The following is a 23,638-nucleotide window of genomic DNA, read 5'->3' as shown; positions in this document are numbered from 1 at the left end:
AATATTTGAGGTTATAGGGGTTAAAATTAACAACCAAGTTTCTGTGGAATATGCATGAATAAAATCACAGAGATGTCGTGCATGTATGGGTCATGGAATGATCAAAACAAGCTTTGAAATGGTTTTCATCTTTGTTATGATCCACCAAACAGTACAAAGAATTTGAAAATCAAGAATTTACTGTATATTTTTTTAATGTAAAAAATAGACATATCTATCATCAAAGTGCATCTACAACATATCAAAAAACATCAATATACATATACATTTGTATATTATACGTAGCTATCATATAGCTGTTCTAGATCTCTAAATGTCTGAGTCAAATGACATTCCCATCCTATATAAAAACATGTTTGGCACACAAGTCAAATCTACTTGACATATCACATTTGAATGCTCTAAAATCAAATATCTAAACATAAATCTATTATAAAAAACAGCCTGTACAACATCAATAGATTAAAATAGTCCGTCTATATTAATTGGCCACTATCTACTTAACATAAATAATTAAAAATTATAATGAAACAAGTATTATCTTTTGATGATGATATTTAAACGCAAGTCATAGTGCAGAAGTGAAATTCTTTTTCAACATTAATACTGTTATGTGTAAAATACAGATTCATTAGATACTGTGATGATAATAAATTTTTATTTTTTTTTGTAATTTAGTATTCTAGTTTATCTGGATCTCTCCTTGAACTTATATCTTCCTCATCACTGAGAGAGTCCCTCCTTTTGGCTGGAGATTGATCTTCTGAGGAACTGCCTGAGTCAGAGTTGGAGTCCTTCTTGAACGACACCACTCTTTCTTGTGACTGTGGAACAGGTTTCTTTGAACTCTCCGTTGTTTCCGACGTGTCTTTTTCAAAATCATCGGTATACGAGTCTGATTCGCTGGGTTTGTTTTCTGCTAGCGTCTCTGTCTTCTTGTCGTCTGCTGTCAGTGGTCTTGGAGCCGTCTCTGTGTCTGTGTCAGACTTTGTCTTGTCTCTGTCTGTCGACCATGTTGTTGTGTCGTCTGTTGACGTCCTATAGATATCTTCTGTTGATGTATTGCCATCAGATTTACCAGATTCTTTATTCTGGTCAGATTTCGTTGTTGTGTCTGCTTCACTTGTGGGCTGCGTTTCACTTTCCTCTGTTGAAGACTTCTGAACAGACGACTTATTTTTTGTCTCTGTTTCAGAGTTGCTGGACGTTTCTTGTTCAGACTTTTGGCTTTTAGAGTCTGCTTTGTACAAAATAACATTTTTTTAGCTTTATTTCATCAACATTTCACTTCTAATATTAAAAACCTGTCTAGTAAATATCTAATGTCTCTAATAATATTATCAAATCATTAAAAGAAATTGGATCAAAAATAGTCTTAAAAACGGGTACACAAGTTTACAATTTCATGATGGGTGCTTAAACTTCAGAATCTGGTAAATAGAGATATTCTTCATTTGCACATGTATTATCAATTTGAGCTTTAAAAAAATTATTTTATTTTCCATTCATATTAGGGCAGGAAAGTTCACCATCGGTATACATGATGAAAACAAAGTGATATATGGCATGTCATTAATTCAATTTATGGCTATCATTTTGAATTAAAATACCTTCTGGAATGTGGCCCAGTCTAGAGAGTGGTCTGTCATATCCTTCCCTGTGTATATTTTTGCCTGAATAGTTTTGGTCACTCTCAGAAGTGTCAGAGCTTTCTTCCCTTTGTTCAGTTTGCTGAGTAGCTGGTGTTTCTTCCTTTTGTTCAGTTTGGGAAGTGGCTGGTGTTGGTTTGGAGGCTACATCATCTTTTTGCTCTGGTTTGGAAGCTTCAGTTTTTGTGGGAGTTTTTGATCTTGATGTTTCCCTTGTGGACGGCCTTGCTGGTCTTTTTCCTGATTGGCTAGAGTGTCCTCGTCCGGCTTGCTTGCCTTTACTGTTGACCGGAGATTTGCTTCGAGGACTTGCATCTTTTTTGGTTGTTTGCTCTTTTTCATCATAATCATCATCATCATCTTTCAAACTCTCTTCAAATGTCTTTGTCCTTAATTGAGAATTGAAAAGAGAAGTAAAATTTAAACAATAAGTTTGTGAACAAAACAACTATACATGTATATTGGTATGTACTTTCATAAAAACAAATTACAAAGTCATGACATCATTGTGGGATAAATGCATGTGACGAATATCACTATTGGAAACCTATGACTATCAGAAATGGATGATTGCACTGATATGTAGATAATTTAAGAAAATTTGATACAGTACTTTAGTACCTCCCAACCCTCCTACCCCAGTATAAGACATAACTGCAGAACAAACAAGTGATGTTTGTGAAACACTTATGCCCCCCTCCCTGGGAAACATTCACAAAGAAAATAAACGTAAACTGTAAATATTTGGAATTTTTCTAAGTCCAAGGACCATAACTCTGTCGAAAATGGCTCAATCGTACCCAATATCGAACTTGATCTAGATATTATCATGATAAACCTGTATACCAAATTTCATTTCAATATGTTCATCCTCTGCGAAGAAAATGAGCGAAAACTGCAAATAACTGTAATTTTTCTACATCCAAGGGCCATAACTCTGTCGAAAATGGCTCGATCGTACCCAATATCGAACTTGACATAGATATTATCATGATTAACCTGTATACCAAATTTCATTTCAATATGTTCAACCTCTGCGAAAAAAATGAGCAGAAACTGCAAATAACTGGAATTTTTCTATGTCCAAGGGCCATAACTCTGTCGAAAATGGCTCGATCGTACCCAATATCGAACTTGACCTAGATATTACCAAGATTAACCTGTATACCAAATTTCATTTCAATGTGTTCATCCCCTGTGAAGAAAATGAGCGGAAACTGCAAATAACTGGAATTTTTCTACGTCCAAGGGCCATAACTCTGTCGAAAATGACTCGATCGTACCCAATATTGAAGTTGACATAGATATTATCATAATAAAACTGTATACCAAATTTCATTTCAATATGTTCATCCTCTGCTAAGAAAATGAGCGGAAACTGTTGGTGGACAAACCGACAGACAGCAGCAAAGCAATATGCCCTCCCTTCTTCGAAGGGGGGCATAAATATTGATGACATGATTTTAATTTATGGCGCAACCTTCTGTTTTAAGAAGTAATTGAATAACCTTGCATGCTTCGTGACCATTAGAAATTACAACCTCATAAACTTTATAACATCAAACAACCTCATAATTTTATCTTAACCACATCAAACTTAAATCGGTTTATTGATATGAGTTAAGTCTCCACACATGGTCTACAAAATAAAACTGCAGCAAAACTGGAATCCAAATTTGATAAGAACTGCACTCTTTAAAGAGTGAATAACTATAAAGAGAAAAAAAGAACCTTATCCTTGCTACAGTTTCTTTACTCACCATCTGACTGGGGGAGCAGACATCGCACGAGACGGCCGGGAATACTGACGTCTCCTCCCAAGTTGTATAAATTTCTTGTACTGATTGTATTCTTCAGGTGTGTGGTAGCCTTATATAACAGAGAAAGACAATTAGGTAATTTCTGAAAAACTTACGTGATAAAGATGTGTTGAAATGTATTTTGATGAGAATAACAAGCTCGCTACCTTCTGCCTGTTCATAATTCACATCATTCTGATGTAATCTGAATATCCTGGCGTCATGGGTTTTTTGAAAGTCTAACACTAAATGCTGCCTGTAATGACTGTTTATTTAGTAAACTATTTTGAAACTATGTCATTTTTAACCTTAGACATAGCATTGAGTTAGTATTCATCATATGCAGTTTCAAGCTATAAACACAATAAATAAACTGGATGCCGCATTTGAACAATGAAAATGGGCATCATATGTTTCCGATAATATGATTCATCAACAGGTTTTTTTTTAATAATAGTTAACACAAATGAGCATGATTATTAATAATGTTTTTATTTCGGATGAAGCTTAAATTAAAGCACTCCTATACTTCCCAAATAAATTTTTTTTTACAAAGTCATGGCATCATTTTGGGATAAACGCATGCGATGAATAGCAACTACTGAAAACATATGACTATTGGAAATGCATGATGCATTTATAACATATTATTCTTAGCTTAACTGAATTTCAATATATCTGGATAAGGGTGTGTAAATAAAAACACCAAAAGCCTACTCCACTTATAGCGAAAATTTAGCGATGTCAATTTTACTCAGATAGGTTATTCGAATAACAGAGATACAACTTTATGCAAGTCTTCATATAAGAATTTACACACACATATAAATCTGTTTTAAATATTAACTAGACAGTTCAATCTCTGGTTAATGATTATTTTAAAAAATTAAGAAAACTAGTATGCAAACTGTGAATGAATGAAAAAACTAATGAATAATGCATTTATAACTTTCAAAATTGATTGCAACCTTTTTCCATTTCCAACGAGAGAAGCTGATTGTATTGTTTCTGCTTCAACTTGATCATTTGCTGAGCACTGTAGATTCTGGCGATACTGCCGATGTACTCCTTTTCTCCTCGCTTAAGGTCAGGATGGTTCAACATGGGACTTGAACGAAAGGTGGGAGGAAGCGACGCTCTACTGTACGGTCGTCTGTCATTATTGACCCCGACTCTGAATGCCAGGGGATCGGTGGGAACACAGCAACTTGTATGACGCTTTGGATTTACTAGAGTTCCATCTACAATTATTATTATATGCAATGAATTATAACTAGAAAGATGGGATCAAAAGTAGCATGTCCTCTGTCAAGTTACTGTTAATCAACTTTTACTTTACTTGTGGAGACTCCAATTAGTGAATTACCAATGATTAACCGGGGTTTTTTTTTGTAACTAATTTTCATGACAGCATCTATATAGATTAACTTTATTATATACATGTATGCCATGTATTACAATTACATGGTTTACAATGAGAAATAGTTGCAAGAAGGACATTATTGTGAATTCAGTCATTTTTTCCACACGCAAACAAGTTTATTTATAGTACCGGTACATGTACTTTATTCAGTATACAGTAAAACACGCTTATAATGAATTGACGCTTACAGCGAAGTGAATTTCATTCCCCAAGTCTCTATTTCATGTTGTAAACTTGACGGATATAACGAATTACGCTTATAACGAAGTTAAATTGGCCGTCCCTGGGACTTCGTTATAAGCGTGTTTTACTGTACAGTGTATTTTGTAATCTTTTATAAGAGACTCTGGCATTTTTAAGGTTTGACTACCTTCATAGGTTGGTGGTGGTCTTTCACTATAGTTCATCCATTGGATGAGCTTAGGTTCAGTGTAGTAAGGAGACATTGAGTTGTAACAATTATGATGCAGATCTCTTGAAACAGGCGAAGAGGCTATTAAAAAAAAATTATTATTGAGCAGACAATATTACCGGTAAATGATATTAGTGAACAAATATTTGAACATTATAACTAGCTACTCTCTTTCTCTGTATAAATTGAGTACATATCATATAGTTACCTCTGTAATGTCTGTTTGGATCAGGAGACCTACAACAGATTTGTAAAAGCATGTAAAAAGCATGTAAATTTAATAATACCGGTAAAATATGCCTAAAGTCACTAAAAAAAGTTTGCTGACTTACCTACTCGCCCAGAAAAATGTAGGTTTTTAACAATTTTGTTTTTGATATCCATTTTTTTTTTAACTGGTAAAACAAACATGCATAGTTCTATTTTCTTCTCTTAACTGTCAAATGGTTGCAGTTGTTTATGAATTCTATTAAAAAGTCAATAAAATGTATTTGTGAGACACTGAGTCCCAATGATAGAAACAAACTGACCTTAACCTTTACAAAAGGTTATGAACCCTTTAGTACCTATTAGCAGACCTATTCAGCTATATAGTAAAGTTCTAAAGATATGACCTAATTCAAAGTTAAAGCAACTAAGGCAGAGGGAAACAAAAGGCCCATGGGCCACATTGCTCACCTGAGCAACAATATCCACAACTCTGTTCAGATCAGGTTAATGGATTCATATACAAATGTAGTAAAGTAGATCATGATTTGTGCAAACTTTAATCTCATTACTCTTTGATGCTTTCATACAAGTTTCAGCTTTTCTGCATATATAGTCCAATATTTGTGAGAAGAATAATAAAGAATTTTCTCTATATATTCATGTGTAAAAAATTCAACCCTTAATTGAGACCCTACCCTACCCATGGGGGTCATATGATTTGAACAAACTTCTGCAATTACATAACTTCCTGACAAGGCTTCAATGCAACTTTACCTTTTTTCACCAAATGGTTTTTTTTAGAAGATTTTCAAAATATTCCAACATTTTTTCAATATTTCTTTACTGTCTCCCTTTGAAAGAGAGCATGGCTCTTCATTTTAACAAACTTGTATCCCCTTAACCAAAGGCTGCCGTTTACCAATTTTAATGGAGGTTTTGGAAAAGTAAGAAAAAATGTAAAAAGTTTGCAGACACTGATGCTGGACAAAAGAACTTAGTTCAGGTAAGCTAAATATTTAGGGCCCCTTTGCAGGCTGTCTGTCTTGTCTGTCTGTCCATGATGACTTGTCTGGGGCAAATCTTCTCCCCCCTTGGCCCAATCAGGCTCACACTTCACCTACAGAGTACCTTTGAATAGAGGGTCTGCAGTGACCTTGAACCAAGTTTATAGGTCTAAGGTTAAGGTCATAGCAGAATAATCTGAACAAAAATAGAATTCCAGGGTCCCCCGCCGGTCAAGCAGTATACTAGTATCGAGTCTATCGACCAAGGCTGATTTAGGAACTTGACCAAGGTATTAGTGGTATAAACATTTGGTATAAATTTAATGAAAATCCGTCAAAATTTGTAGGTATGAGAGCGCTTACAAGGTCAATTTTTGGATAAAACGGGGTCATTATTGCGGTCAAAGTCCCATAACGCCAACAAAAAGTATCGACTAATGCTGATTTTCGAACTTGACCAAGGTAATAGTGGTATAAACATTTGGTATAAATTTAAAGAAAATCCGTCAAAATTTGTAGGTATGAGAGCGCTTACAAGGTCAATTTTTGGATAAAACGGAGTCATTATTGCGGTCAAAGTCCCATAACTCCAACAAAAAGTATCAACCAATGCTGATTTTCGAACTTGACCAGGGTAATAGTGGTATAAACATTTGGTATAAATTTAATGAAAATCTGTCAAAATTTGTAGGCATGAGAGCGCTTACAAAAAAGTGTGACGGACGGACGCACACACACACAGACGCACGGACCCACGCCCGGCATTTCTATGTCCCCGCTCTGCGTTGCGGCGGGGGACAAAAAACCTTGTCTGGATCATAAATTCCTCCTTGGTTCAATCTGGCTCATACTTCACCAACACAGTGCCTTTGGTCAAAGGGCTTGCAGTGACCTTGAATGAAATTTCTAGGTCAAGGGACAATGTCAGATCAGACCATGCAAATAAATAATTTTCAGAGTATATTTCCTCTCTCTTAGCCCTATCTGGTTCATACTTCACATAAACAGAACTTTTGGTTAAAGGGTGTGCAGTGACCTTGAATCAATTTCAAGGTCAACTGAGAAAGTCTTAGCAGCTATAGATCTCTTTAAAATCCAGTTTTAGACCACAAATTATTTCCTATTGGTTTAATCTTGCTTATATTAAACCAAAATAGTCTGTTGTTAAGGGGTAGTGAGCTTGAAGTTCTATGCCAACCTGAAAAGTCATAGGTCAATGTCAAAGCAAAATCCTCTGAAATACTTTATCCTATTTTCCATTACTTAAGTGGGGCCCTTTGAGATGGTCACCATCTCTATAATGTCTTGTTTCTCAAAAGTTTTAGCTGTTGATGGGTGTAGGAGAAAAAATGTTTGCTATAATTTAAAGAATGAGTTTACTATATTAGCAATGGAAAACAAATTCTACTTACAGACTTTCTTCACTCTTGGGATCATTGTTTCCTCTTAATTTGCTTTGCTGAAAATGAAGAAATACAATGTTCTCATCATTATGGAAATATCTTTTTAAATAACAAAAAGAAAAGATTTTCTATCTATTTACATAAAACAAAATGTGTTTGTTTAACACTATGACACAAATCTTGACTTTTTAATGCGGAACATGTCTTTAATATCAGATGTTATCCATCATAACATAATCTATTTGTCCTAATATTTAAAGGCCAATTACTTAATTACATTTTTACAAATATTAAATCTTGCTTCTCAATTTTTGGAACTGATACTATCAAAACAACTCCAAGCTGGAAACTGTCACTCAAGGCAAATTACTCTTTTTGGACCCTAGCACCATACACTTTTGCCAAGAATCAGTATATTGCTTATAATCTTGTAATCTATACAAATTTAATCTTTAAAGGTCATTGTCAAATGTCAAATTGTGGTAAGAATAGTCTAAATAGTTAAATAGTATAACTCTTTTGCAGCGATGGTGAATCATGGAATGAATACCTTTTTCTTTCTGTTGTTGAACAGTATCATTCTGGTGGAGGAGAACCCCACATCATATACTCCAGCCACTGGGCTGGTTTGTGGCCACGGTCTTCCATTGAAAGGTTCCCTGCAAAATATGAAGATCTTCATATCAATATCATATCTAATAAATATAGCACTGTGATATTAGATGTATATTTTAGGGTTTTCTTTTAACCTCTCTGTACAGAACTCAAATTCTGTTTGATTTATCTGTAATGGTGTTAGGGTAAACCAGTAGCTATAGTCATAAAATGATTTATTAAGAATTTACAAAGAACCCAACAAAACTTCACTGTATCTGTAATTTCACCATATTAGTGTTTGAATTAAGAGAGTTTGACTGTACTGAAACTTGATACACAAAGCAAATATAGTGTATTTATATGTTTATCGGAATAATTTGCCCAACCAATACTGAGCAAATGATTAAAGTTTTATATACATCGAACACATTAAAGGCAAATACAGTGGAGTAGTCATATGAATAACACAGCAAATATACATACTTGTATATGTCAAATTAATAATGTGAAGAATCTGGAGTGGAAAAATAAATTTACATGTTCACACCTGAAGAATTCAGGAATGATTAATTATCAATGTTGCTTAAGATCCCTCAAGTTTTCTTATGAAAAAGATGCACTGTATGAGTAGTAAGCTCATCAGATATTATTAATCTTTTAAAAGATGAAAACACTTTAACCCATTATCAAAACCTTACGAGAATGGAACAAAATAAGTGAAAAAAGCATTTTAAACCTGGTTCTACTGGCAAAGCTTCATAATTTACAAAGACAAAATCGAATTATGAGGGTATAATCTGCAATACGGTTTGGCTTCCACCTGAACCCTTTGATGGCAATAAATTGCCTAATAGATAAGGTAAATGTTCACGCCAAAAGTATTGGTTTCACATGATTGTTTTGAGTCTGCAATCCTCTGTTACTTTGTAGTTATTGATAAGACAAGACTCACAATAAATAATTGATTTTGTCTTGTGCAATATAATTGTGAAATAAATGCAATGTAATGCAATACCAGGAAACATATTGTGATTGAATAGTTCACTGATCAATGTCTGCAAATCAATCTGCAAATTAAGTCAGTTATCTGTAAAATTGCTCAATATTAAAAAGAAATCATTATATTTTTCGACCACCATATTTGTTTGCTTAACACACTGAGTTTGCCCAATGAAAACATTAATCTAATTTAGAGATCAATTTTTATTCCAGCCGACCTGTAATAAAAATGCAAAGATCTGCATATGGAATGCTTTGATATAGAAAGGTTCAATAAAGATTTTCTTCATGTCATAAAATCCCACCCCCTTATCTAGACATTGACTATCATAAAGTTGATTACTTTAGCACTTGATCTACTTAGTGTATAATTCTAGAAAATGCCATCCTTCCTCTGACTTAAATGATTTAAAAGCTTTCACAGCTTATGGGAGATTTCATTAATTCAAATGAATGTAGAATTTTACAAGTAATTGTTTTGAAACTTGCTGGAACCTAAAAAATGTTCAACTTCACACGCTAATTTTACAGAAAACTTCACTACAACAATGAAAGCATGATCATATTCTTTTTATACTTAGGACAAACTTTAGGGCAGATCATTTGGTTACATTTCTTGGATATTTTTTAAATCAAAGCTGGTGATTTAACTAACAATCCTTTTTTAAATATTTTCCTTAAAGTTTCTTAATTACAGCATAAAATGTTGTTGATTTTTATTGATCAGCATCTCAAATGAATCAGAATAGATGTACATATATCATACTTAAGTGTGTCATAATTGCAAAAATTTTCAAATAATTTTTTTCAACTATTGTACGGTACATAATATATGACCATGAATATATGTCAAATTTTTTGGAGACAATTCACTCTGCAACATTCATTTACTGGTTAATAGAAATAGTACCCCTGAATAGACCAGTTACGGTACTGTATATATATGAATTGCTTCTGTCTGGCCAGATCAAAGAAGTCGTCTATTTAATTCTTTGATCAAGTCACTAGTAACTAATAATTTTATCATTATATGCATATATGTGTTAATATCTAATGTTTAAGACATTTCCTTAACTCAAAAATTGATTTGTAAAAGTTCCCAATAACTTCAGTTACTTTCAACTATACAAAGAACCTACCGAGGAAAAGTCCGATAAATCAGTGAATACTCTTTACAAATCGTGTTTGCAGACTACAAACAATTGAACAATACCCACGTAGGGGGAAATCTTATTGTGATAACAAGTGATTTGGAATGTTGGACCTTTTGAATTTGACAGCAGAACAAGTATAATTTAACCAACCATTTTTTATAGTCATATATACACTAGGCCTAATTGCATAACTTCAATTTTGTTTAAAAGGTCACCCCCTTCTACTCTTCCAGGCATTGTTGTGCACATCAATACAAATTTAAACTGATGTAAGTAAATTTAAGCATTCTTTTTTTCTGGATCCCCCTCAAAGATGTGAACGAAACTGAAAGGGGGGTTGACAGCCCACAAAAAAGTTCCATGAAGAGCTATGAAAACAAAAGGAGCATTCAGAGAGTGCAGGAAGTGAAAAAGACTAACTAGATTTTGAATGCCAAGTTGAAACTTAAGAGGAATTGAGACATAGAATCTCTTGCTATTTGTTTTAATATCTTTGTAACAAACAACATTGATTTCACAAAATTTGAACAAACATTGAAATCTTACCAAGTTCAACTGAATTTTTTTTTTTATGAGAGAAACTTTGCCATAGATTTAAAAAAAAATAGGCCAATGAACTTCTGATGGAATTTAAATTTGTGGTAAGCTTTGTTAACATGCACACACTTCTGTATAAAAGAATACTAAAGATTGTGCAATAAATTTCAAAGTGAAAAAAAAAACTTACATAAGATCAAGCATTGACATGTATAACGGTGACATGTATATGGTTCAGATAGTCAAATAGCATGGGGATGTTTGGAAATTTGAAAATTGGGAAAAAAAGGCAAAATGTGTAAAATTCGAAATCTCAATTTAAAAAACTCAGTGGTATAAAAAAAATTTTCAATTCTTTCTTCTTTTTTGGGGGGGGGGGGGGGGGGGGAGGGGGGGGGGGGTGAATTTCCTCTGAAATAAATTTAGACATGACTAGTTCCAAAAGATGCACCTCTTAAAAGTAATTACTATAATAAAAAAAAAAACCTGTTCTGTGCAACCTATCATGTCAATATTTTCATCAAGTTGATCACTGAGGCATATTGTCGGCCAGAGAGTCCCAATTCAATATTGGTTCAAAATTGCAGTTGAGAACACTGTCATAAAAATAAATATAAATCCTATTACGATAAAATGAAAGAGTAATTTTGTTTGGGGAAAAAAAAAATCAAGCTATCGCCTTATTTCATAAAAAGAATAGAAAAAGGAAATTTAATGTGAATCCCTTTAAACAGTGTTGATAAATATCGCTATATTGAAAAAAGAACTTTCAAAAGAAAATTGGTGGGATTTCGTCTCATTATGATTCACCTGGTACCTTCATTTCATTGATTTGGATATTTATAAAAGAGAAAAAGGATCAGATGCGTCTGAGATCACCAAATTGAAAAGTTAATGTAAAAGCAATAACACAAGCTTGAGGGAAAAGGATTATTCTGCCAATAGCAGAAAAAACAAAGTAAGGAGAGCATTTATATTGGTTCGGGATGATAGAACATATTCGATGTTTGCATTCTGACTGATAAAACAGCAATGCTTTTACCAGTCGATTATACACCATGCAGGCTGGTTTAATTGAATTAATCACACAGATATCCTGCAATTAGCAAAATCGTTAAATCGATCAGAATAACGGGATTCCTTTCATTCTTCACTTTGAATGAATTTTTATTGACAGCATTCCTTTTTTTCGTAAATTTTAGATAACAGTATAGCTAGGAAAGATCATCCTCACAATGTCAGGGGTCCTGAGTCCACTCGTGGCCCTGGAACCATGAGTGGACTCAGGACCCCCGACATTGGGAGGATGAGGAAAGATGGGCAGTGAATATAAAACTGATTAATTTCAAAGCAATATATTGTATAACTAGATGAGTTAATTACTTACTTTTTTATGATATATATATATAAATTGTTCATAGTTTTAACACACGTGAGCAAAAGTAGTCTGGACCTTGGAGATACATTACTTTAAATATAATTTTCAAAAGATTGCATATATATAACAAAAATATTTTTAAACAAAGTTTTAATTGTACAGTAATAATAAAGTCTAACAATCAGAAATGAAAGAAAATTGAAACTTGTATACCAGTCCCGTCATGAGAGTTTGGCAGCAAGAAATTCATGCCTTGCATGCAACTCTTTCATTATAAAGTAATTTCAAAGAAGTCTTAATGTGTATTGTAAGACAGTTCAAATGCTGAGTTCAATCAGGATATCAACTGCTTTTTTCTTTACTTATCATTTTACATAAAATTCAATTCAATTAAATGGTTTATTGACATCACCATGTTGGCATACAGTCAAAATGAAATCAAATGACAGACAAAAGAATATTATAACATAAAGGTTATAGCATGCAAGACAGTTTTATACGATACTTCATAGTCCCAGACTCCATGGAGCAAAGATCTGTCATGCAGTTGCATGACTCTATGATTGTTAATTATGAATAAATATGTTTCAAAAATTGTTTGAAATCATAAATGTTGAATTTAATTTCAACATTGATCAAATTTATGTTCAATAGCTATGTAACTCAAAACATTTGTTTAAAAGGTCACCCCCTTCTCCTAATGTACATTATTATTACCTAATGTATGTAAATGATTCGTCTGCTTGTGGGAGAGTGTGTACCGGTAAATCATATATATTTACATATGAGAAAGATCAATCTTAGTTCAAACAGACATTGAAATACGTTAACTGCTGCTAAAGTAGTTCCAAAAAGTTTGAATTGCAAGTTTAACCCCTAAAAAAGGTTTATACTACTTTTTTTTTTTACATCAAAGAAATCCTATAAATACACGTCAAAGAAATCACCAATACTTTATGAGAATTCATTCGATTTAGTAGATTAATCCTAAACATATGCACACTATCATGAGAAGCATCAGATTCAGTATTTATTTTGTTAACCAATTTTTACCGCAGATGGTTGTCATTCGAACCCTTCTGATAACTAAACCATTCAACAAAATAAATCTACTGATTCAGATTCAATTTTATGAAGTACGTGTTGGTGCTTTACTTTATGTCTTTAAGCATACAACCTTATATACAAGGTTAGTACATGTACTATTGAATACCTTAATTTGGTATCCACTTTAGGAATCTTCCGCAATGTCAACCATAAGAGGCGAGTTCAACAGAGCGAGCGCTCGCACTCTGTGTGCGGATATAGGGAATTTTGTCGAGCGCTCACTCTGTTGAACTCGCCTAAGGTTTTAGTTTCCAGTTTTTTTTTGTATAAATAAACTTTAAAAAATAGTCTGCATGGTGACTTACCGGCGATACCGCTTGGATATTTGTTCGGATGTGGTCTGAGGGGGCACAGGGGTGGACTTCTTGTTGAACCCTGGGAAGGAGAAGAGCGTTCCCGGACATAGACTAGACATGCTGCAATCAGTGGAACTCTCTAGTCAGGATTTCAACGCTGGCTGTAAAACAAAGATTACATTACAGTTTTAAGGTTTTTATCTACCTGGCACTTTCCTGTTGTTTACATTAGAATAATAAAGTAATGGAATCTTATCACCATGTCTTTTCGATATTTTATTGCCTTTTAAAACATGCATATACTCTTACTGTGTATGTGGAGATAACAGTTTATTTTATATATTTTATCAACACGATCTACCTGGTACCAAAGTATTTACCTATTGTAATTTCACTTCCATTAATCAATGAAAACTTCACTTGAGCTATTTTGTTCTTCCTCTCTTCTAGTTCTAAGGGCATATGTGGCAGAGTACATTAATTTTTCACCAATTCAGAATATCCAAGAGGAATTTTTTTCTACATTAACTTAAATGCAGCTCATATTTCTTATATATCATGGCAGCATGCAAACAGGAAGATATCTCACCTTGCATATAGATTGACCTACCGATAACTTTTAACAAGAGATTGGATATGTCAGAGAGAGAGAGAGAGAGAGAGAGAGAGAGAGAGAGAGAGAGAGAATGGAGAGATGGAGAGAGAGACCTAGGCGTATATACATATTATTAGATATGAATATAGTGATAACTCCTTGAGTGATTACAAGATCAAACATAATCAATATTAAACAAGAAAAAAAATTGTGTATGCAACATATAAAATGAAAGTGCGTTGTCTAATATTCAGACTCGGTCAATGGGAGACCTTCGTGTGTGACATGCATATTTGTATTGATATAGCTGTGAAAGACGATATGAAAAAATGATTCCCTACCTGCAATTTCACAGATATCCGTTTCTTGAGGAATTATTTATGTTCACATTATACTTTATGTTTCACACTTTTCACGTTGACGGGCGCCGCCATTTTCAAACGAAATGTCTCTCCATGGTTCCCGCGCCGGTGTCGTATAAGAAAAGTTCCGCTCCGTGAAATGGTCTGGTGCGAACCTGTTAAAAGGTCCGGTCCGTTAGAAATATAATTCCGCTTTACGTAAAAGGTCTGGGTAAATATTCTAGTTCTATATCTCCAATTACAAGTGTTTAATTTCAACAGAGACATAATAATATTTATGTCTCTGATTTCAAATATAAAATTATTGGCACAAACACAATATGCTTCAATAAATTGGCAATTTCTAAGCAAAAAAAAAATGGAGAAAGAGAAAAACACATGTTTGCAAGTAACACAATGTAGAGTGTAAAATTTGGTGTGAATAAATGCATGATATTAATATATCTATTAAATTCTGTCAGATAATGTCATTAAGACGTTTTATTTATGTTTTTTTAAATAACAAATTATAATAATAAAATGCATCTTTCGTTCATATTTTTCAATGTGAATAAATTCCTTTAATTTTATTAAAAAAAAAATAAAAAAATAGAGAAAAAAAGAATTGAATCAAATTGGTGAAATTTAAGAAATATGTTTCAGAAATAATACTCTAAAGATTCATTAAATGAAAATTTGGTTTAGCATTCCACCTTAAAGATTTCTTAATTACAAACATTTGTTAAGAATAACACTTTGAAAAATGGCTTAAAATACTTTGTGAGTGTTGGACATTTCAGTAAAATCAGTATTTCTATGAAACAATGCAATCACATTTCTTTCAATTGTTGTTCTTATAGATCTATATCTGATGATTACAGTTTATAGATTTTTCAAAACCGTGTCCTTTCAAAGACATGGTAATATAAACTTTTTTCTCTTCATGATCTCAAACTCTTCTCAGTAAAAATATTCTTTTTAATCGATCTCTTTTGTTCCTCTTGTTAATATTGGGGGTAGATTTTTGGATGAATATCAAATTCGTTGCCGCAATTGATTCCATTGCCGCAAATCGGTGGAATGGGAAATTTTTGAAACTCCGTGGTTATTTTTTGTAGATAACCAGGATAAAAATGCAATCAACATGATAATATTTTTGGATAATTCAATTAAACGTACCGTATTTTCAAGATATCAGTACAATTCTATATGATTTTCTTCTAATGGGCAAACCTTGGAGGAGGGGGGGGGGGGTATATTGTGTCCCACTCCTACTGAAGATAATTGGATAAAAATAAAAACAATGATTAATTTAAACTCAATCTCCATCGTTGTGATTATTACAACGGGACCGAAAACGAGGGCCAAAGGTGCGAAAATAAAAACGGGGCAAATATTTCTTTGTATGAAGCAATTCAAATTTTTCGTTGTATCTAAGAAAAGGGGTAGTGTAGTTAATTGAATGACGTCACTGCACTGCAGTTAAATATAATGTTTCTCTATGTCAAATGAACCTATGAAAATAAATTAATTAAGGAACGATGTGAACTTTACTGATTGCATTGCTATAAATTTTACCGACATATAAATTTCAAAATATACAGACTGAGTACAACTTTCGTCCATAATTCTTACACAGCATGATTATAAATAAATAAATATAAAGTCAAAAGTAGAAAAAAAAGGAAAAACATCGAAAGAAACTATGATAAATCAACATTCAATCAGCATACACGGTACAAAATGTTTAAGATAATATCATAATAGTCAGATTACACATTTTATAACAATAATTGAATTCTAAAATTTCCCATAAAAAAAACAAAAATCGGTTCTAGCTTATGACTTACAGATCAAAAGCCTTCTCTTTAACCTATCACGCAAAACGGTTAGACAAAAAATATTGTAAAAACTATAGAAAGTTGCTCTTGATTTTTAGGGGTGGGGGTGGGGTGGGGGTTGTCTCGAAAGACAATACATTGCTAAACGGAAGTTTTTAGGATATCATCAATGCAATTGCTTAATATCTTGCCTCAGAAATGGTGAAAGTTTCAAGACTAATGAATGTAATTTAAGACACAATCATTAATAAAATGTCTGAAGAATATTTGGTACATGAAATGGTTGAATTGATAGGGTGTGTTATAAAATGAAATAAGAGAAATAAGCCATTATGTAACTAGTACATTTTTTTAATGCCCAATAAGGAGCATGTGTGGACAAAACCAAGCTCTGCGCCCTGTCAACCTAGTTTTCCAGAGAATAATGTTCCTGCATTGAGTTATGAGCATGTATTCAATTAAGTAGTTTATTTAGTGGGTTTTGTAGACTATAATTCTATTACATTTAAATGTATCAGAACTTGCATAATAATGCTTTACTAAATAAAATTGTCCATGGACTCTTAATAATTCATAACTTTCAATTATCAATTAATCAAGATTTCATAGACATCCTCATGATTAAATAGTTCTAGCAATAGATAACATGCAACCAGATTAGAATAAATAGATATGAATAAATTTTATGAAAAAGATCTCTCTATTTACAATTTTAATGTCAGATGATTTCATGTTGATACAACAAAAAAAAAAACAATGATGCCTATCTACAATTTTATTAACACAATAACAAAACAAGACCATGGTAAACTAAATTAATCAAAGTTTTAACCACGGATGAGATTCTAGGGAGTCCTTGTTTCTGTCACCGTAATCATACAAAAGTTCTTCACCGACCGAAATGTCTCTCGAGGCCATCAACATGAGGTACGGTCGGTTCTTGATCTCCGTCAGCTTGGTGTGACAGTTGCCTGCTGTTTTACTGTGATTGATGAGTCGGCCCAATCTTCCACTCTCTGCTGTTGCATCGATACTAAAAATAATAGGAAAAGTATATTAATTTATATTTATCTATAATGTTACAGACACTATAAATGAAAGTTTAAAAAGCCAAGATATGAACACCACATCAATCAGACTTCTATGACCTTTACAACGAGCATTTTTTATGATCTCAGGTTTGCATATCTGTACTTTACAATTTTTTCTCTTTCAAAATTTTTTAAACACACGTTATAAATGATTAAGGATTTTTTTTAGGTGGATTATATAAAAAATTCTCCTGACAAAGCTCATGAACAAGGGAGACAACTTGTTACCAAATTATGATTGCAAACACATTTTTTGTCAAAAAAATTTTTCAAGCCTCATTTATGACTTTTTGCCCTTTAATTAACCTTTTTTTGTCAAGCCTTTTGACCCATAGCATCCACAACTACTATAAATGCTACCATTTTGTTATTCTAGTTATTTGACATCGTTTCTGGCTTGTTCAACACCATAATTGACATTAATGATAGAGTAACAAGGTTTAGTTTCAATCAAAATTTGAATTTGTTGATAAACTACATAAAACATGATATTCAAATACATGTATTTGAAAAAGAAAGCTCAATGAAATGTATACATGTAATTGGTGTTCAGCAAAATCACCAATCACACATTTCATTTTCAGCAACAACTGCCATTTACCGAACAAAGCCAATTTTGAAAGATAAACATATTTACCAGTAATTTCTATTTTTGTGTACAAAATAGTACATATAACAACCAAATTGTGGATTCTCTGAATACTTCTTTTCTCTCTGCTTTGCTGTTGAGAGATCAATGAGGTCTCCTGCGTATTCCACAACAAAATCTCCACGATAAAAATGTTTGGTTGCAATGACGCCTCGTCCTTTCTCCCCTAAGTCAACAACCTAGATCAAGAGATAAAAAGAGGTATTAGGTAAGCTTTTATATATAGCATCTAAAGTATGTGTATTATACCATCCTTCAAAGGATCAATAAACTGATAATTTTACAATGACATATTTATTTACTGAAATTAAACATCTGACCGAGGAAGCAGTTTCTGTAATTGGGAATAATTAGGGGCAAGAAAGGCACAGATCATCAGATCAAACTTGATGCTTTGCATCTCATTAGATATGAGGATCTGCACCTCGAGTCGACTAGATGTGATCTGACCCTCTGGATCTCATCAAGTACCTGCTATATCGTATATCAGTTATTTACATTTGTCCCAAAATTTGTGAAAATGGGGAATATGTGAAACTTTTTAAGTCATATCAATCTTTTTTCGCATTTTAAAAAGTTTCTATTTGTATATAATAATGGATATTATTTTTGCGTATTCGATACTTTGCTATCTAAAAGTGATCGTGAAAAGGTGAAAATTATATCATAGCAAAACTATCGAATATACAGTATATTTACTCCAAAACATACCTCTAAACCTTCCTCAATATTTTTCAGTACTTTTTCCTCAATTGCAGCTTTTTTTTCTTTCTTAAAAATAGAAAACCATAGCACTTCAAAAACTAAATACATGTATTATAGAATTTAAAATAGTCAATATCACACAAGTAACAATCATTATCGAAAAGACAAAACATTGATTGATCAAAGAGAAAGTGAAGAAGAAAGACAAGGTCCATGGACCATGTTGCTATCCTGGGTAGCTAGTTTTAATTAACCTGGTATCTCTTCAAATTAAATTCTCACCAACTTTAATGACATATGAACATCCATGGTTTTTTAAACTATTAAGTTTACATTCACATTTATTTGAACAAAACAAAATGCTTTTTTGATTGAATTATTACTTTGGTACTTTTAAAAGACCAAAAAAGTCACTGCAGAAAAATTCACTTGCATGTATTTTCAATAACATTCTTTTAAAATTTTAATTTGTAGAAGCTCAAGTAAATTATCACAAAATTGACTTTGATACAAAGCAAATCAATAAGATTCATTTAGGAATGAACTTTATTTTTACCGACATATATGTGGTAATTCATAAATATAACTTGGGCCTGTTTTATTGTTTCAAAACTGAGAAACATCTAAAAGAAATATTTTAACTATTTCCAATTTTGTTATCCGTGTACTCATATAACATTTACATACAAAAAATGTCATGTTCCATAGGTGAAAATCAAATTAATTCCTAACATCCAATTTTCTACACCTAAGTTAGCTTATAAAATGAGACAATCTATTTGTAAAATATATATTTTTAAAATGTATTTCTTAAAAGACACATTTCCCTGAAACCTTTGATGTTTAAGTGTTTAACAAGCCATCGTTAGCATCTCACTGTGACCTTGTTTAATGGAATATGGCTCGGAGTTTCCAGAGAACGATTAATGAATGATGAGTGCTTAATAGCACAGATGACTTCTACTTCAGACATTCACAACAGACAAATTTTGATTGAAGAAAAAGCTCACTTTAGCCTTTGGGAGGCATATCCAGATTTAGCATAATCTCAACCAATTATTTGATCAGTTTTCATACCTCTAATTCTGACTTAGGTTTGCGACTGCTTCTTCTCACAGGAAAATAATCTGTTAACAGTTTGTTGTCTTGCCGCGTCTCTACTAATTTTCTGAAAATGAATTTCAATAAATATCAGAATTGTATATTTACCGGTAACAGTACAAAATAACAACATCTCTGAAAACCAGATCCCTTCCAACCACCCTATATAAAACGTCCCTGCTAGCACTAGCACAATGGGTAACCCCTGAAAACTGAACACCAGCCATTTTGTTTAAGCACATCTTTTACAGATGAAGAAAAAAAGGTGGTCAAAACATATATCTATACTCTATTTTTGACCAAATAAGAAAGCATGTTTTACAAGCTAAAGTACATAACTGCTCTCCAAATTTTTGAATCTATTTAGAAAATTCTTTTTATTCTATAGTACAATGAATTACTATTAGTGACTACATATGAAATAAAACATTATTAACATCATTACCATACTTAAATTGCCCTTACTTTTTCTTGTTCATCTTTGCCCTGGGAGAATTGACAGCTAAGGTTGCTCTGTTAATTTCTCTTCTTTCATTTTGAGATGCTTTTTCAACATTAGTCTGTAAAACAAACAAATATGGGAACTATAATACACTGAACATCATAAAGTAAAAGAAAGTAATATACATCCGCTGCTAATGACCTCTATTAGTCATTTAAAATCACTTAGCACAGAAATGGGAAAACTTTCCTAGCCTAGTTCATTCTTGTTTAAACTCAGTAGCTATTGAATAATGAATGCCGAAATATGTGTTACCTTAGAGTTTGATTCAGATGTTGGAAATTGGGACTTTGGGATACCATTGTCAACTCCATTCTTCTTCCCTAAAGAGATTTTTTACATCATTAGCAGAATTTCAATTTTATTAAGATCCATTCCTTTATTATAAGTTAAAGTTACACAAAATCCAGTATGGGCTGTATGGGGTCACCTCAGAATGACCTTTTAAGTATAAAAAAACCAAAAACATTATTAGTGGTACATCTTTATTTCTTGTAAGCCTGATGCTTGGTTGCCTAAAGCTTCTTCTGCTAAAAATGGGAATGTAATTTTGAATGCATGAATGCAAAAAAACACGCATCTTTACAGCATTTGGTTACACAAGACACCTCAGGTATTTTGGTTCATCTGTGAAAGAGAAAATATGCCAGAACTACAAGCCAAGATTAGGGCAACAAACTGTTCATTGATATTAAATTAAAAGGTCTTTCTGAAGTAATTAGGCCTATGTCATTTTAAATACTATATACAGGGTTATTTTCGCCCTTCTCATTGTGTTTTAAGAGAGATAACTTGTAATGAAACATTGCAGTTCGCTCAGTATTTAATTTGCTTGTTGAAAACGAGGGCAAAAAGGGGTGAAAATAAAACCGGGGCGAATATTTCCCTGTATGCAGTCTGCTATACATGAAAATTGCCCTTTTAGTGAACTTGAAGGCAGCTTTTCGACAAGAAAACAGTCGCCATATCATGTGTTCACCTAAGAGTTTCAAGTATTTGCATTCCAAATATATCACGAGAATTATCAATTTATCTAAAGATGCTAAAGTTGAGATCAGATCGTTAACTTAATTATTTTTAAACTAAGAAGATGTAACAATCTTGGGTAATTCATAAGAAGGCAGATGCATTTATTGGCAAGATTAAACAAACCAAATTGTGTTTTATTTTAAGATATTATTGATCAGTTTTGTAGAACTTAACTTTTTAAAATCTAATTTGTTCAAAAGTTTGTTTTAATACCAGTATGCAGTAATACAGTCATAAAAAGGGACAACTTACATTTTTTTTTTAAATTTACAATCCTATCTTTACAGTGTTTGATTTGCAGTCAAAAGCATATGTCATTATGAGAACTTAATTTCTCTTTGAATTCATCCAAATTTCAATACTTTATAGTCTGTCCCAAGATATTTATGCTGCATATTTGAACGATTTTTAATAAAAATACACATACCTGTGACTGAAGTGCAATTAAAATCGATGAAAGGGAAAATTCCCAAGATAACTTCATTCACACATTATCATTTTTCCCTCGTAAAAATTCACAGGAACGAAAACAGATTTCCTACGGAGATTTATAATGGGGAATGTTGACATCTTTTCTCCATTCGGAAATACTCGGGACACCTCGCGCAATTTTTCAATGTTATCATCCGGGCGTCTTCATCTCCTCGGCAATGGAAAAACCTCGTAGACTTTTTATTTTTAGCTGTGTACTGATACCCGACAAGCTAGAGGGGGCGTTTCAAAGGGGAAATCTTGGGATTTTTTCATACTATTGAATGAACCAAGAGGTATTTATAAATATTGAATAATTTAAGAAAATATGCGGCAAAAATATCTTGGGACAGACTATAGTAATAAATTGCATGAAAAACAATTTTACCAACCTGGACTTAGAAAATAATCATTGATCTTAACAGGTGTGGACTCTTTGTCAACAGTGTCCATTCTGAAAAATAAATGGAAAGTGTCATTAGTAAACAATTTTAAAGAGACCCTGACCAGAAGAAAAAAATTCTTAACAGAGGCCCATGGGCCACATCAATGATCAAAACAATAATGTATATCTCTGCCCCAAGGACTGTTGACTGTTGATTTCCATGAATATTTCTGGGCATGCATTTACATTTTTGTCCAGTCCAAGGGTTGTGTTATAATTTTAATCTTGCCTCCTGTGAAAAAAAAATTAATCACAGGCCTACATTAATTTGTTCTCAGACTCTTGACACAGAACAGATCATCAACAGTTTACATTTCCAAATGAACAGTATTATAAATGGTGTTAAGACCTTAGCATAATTTTCTTAGATAAAAATGTACCCCATAGGCCTATTGTAAATGAACTTTGTAGTGATAAAATCAATTTGGCAATACATATTTTTAGAATTCCAATATTTACATTTCTAAGAATTTGCTTTATAATAGAGGTGTTAAAGGCCATTAAGGTTTTTTTACAATACTTCAGGTATTCGACCATTCCTTTTGATTTTCAAATATCAAAATAATGAAATTTCACACACATTTTCTCACAAAATTGAAAATCGTTACATGATACAACATTTCCATTGCATTATGCTTTCGGGCAATATTGAATATCACTCACCTTTTCATATATATACTAGCTGATATATTTTGTTGTGGTCAGTTTTGTCGCAAATGCAGTCTGCAAGTAGTTTCTCGGTGAGTCTATCTACCCCAAAGGACCCCCAATTACCACCAATCAAGATAAAGAGATTAAATGTTCAGTCAACCGTTTAATCAAAGGAATGACAAAATAATGTAAAGAAATCGATTTAAAATCCATGTTAAATAAATTATAATTATTACGTTTATTAACTAA

At 32.6% G+C, this 23,638-nt stretch overlaps 2 protein-coding genes across 3 annotated transcripts; both read right to left on the bottom strand.

Annotated features, from left to right (window-relative positions):
• Positions 1–161: 161 nt before the first annotated feature.
• On the bottom strand, positions 162–15,078 carry LOC128189627 (claspin-like). 2 transcript variants are annotated; one of them, XM_052861301.1, is made up of 10 exons: positions 14,905–15,078; positions 13,978–14,129; positions 8,451–8,559; positions 7,910–7,956; positions 5,492–5,520; positions 5,242–5,364; positions 4,417–4,689; positions 3,410–3,518; positions 1,611–2,038; positions 162–1,240 (listed from the first exon to the last, which is right to left on the bottom strand). In XM_052861301.1, the coding sequence occupies exons 2-10, from the start codon at positions 14,085–14,087 to the stop codon at positions 675–677; spliced, it is 1,794 nt and encodes a 597-aa protein (XP_052717261.1). In that variant the 5' UTR covers positions 14,088–14,129; positions 14,905–15,078; the 3' UTR covers positions 162–674. The 2 variants fall into 2 exon arrangements, with proteins under 2 accessions (XP_052717261.1, XP_052717262.1); XM_052861302.1 differs by having other exon boundaries at positions 162–1,237.
• A 2,370-nt stretch (positions 15,079–17,448) lies between these two features.
• On the bottom strand, positions 17,449–23,514 carry LOC128186593 (N-lysine methyltransferase KMT5A-like). The gene is made up of 8 exons (XM_052856421.1): positions 23,402–23,514; positions 22,686–22,747; positions 21,049–21,116; positions 20,757–20,851; positions 20,268–20,358; positions 19,197–19,256; positions 18,474–18,664; positions 17,449–17,778 (listed from the first exon to the last, which is right to left on the bottom strand). Exons 1-8 carry the CDS (start codon positions 23,407–23,409, stop codon positions 17,565–17,567), a joined length of 789 nt encoding a protein of 262 aa, XP_052712381.1. The 5' UTR covers positions 23,410–23,514; the 3' UTR covers positions 17,449–17,564.
• Between the last annotated feature and the right edge of the window lie 124 nt (positions 23,515–23,638).

Source organism: Crassostrea angulata, chromosome 6 (assembly GCF_025612915.1).
Source record: "Crassostrea angulata isolate pt1a10 chromosome 6, ASM2561291v2, whole genome shotgun sequence".
Lineage (NCBI taxonomy): Eukaryota > Metazoa > Mollusca > Bivalvia > Ostreida > Ostreidae > Magallana > Magallana angulata.
Note: the sequence above shows the minus strand (reverse complement) of the source record. Positions and strands in the feature narration are given on the sequence as shown.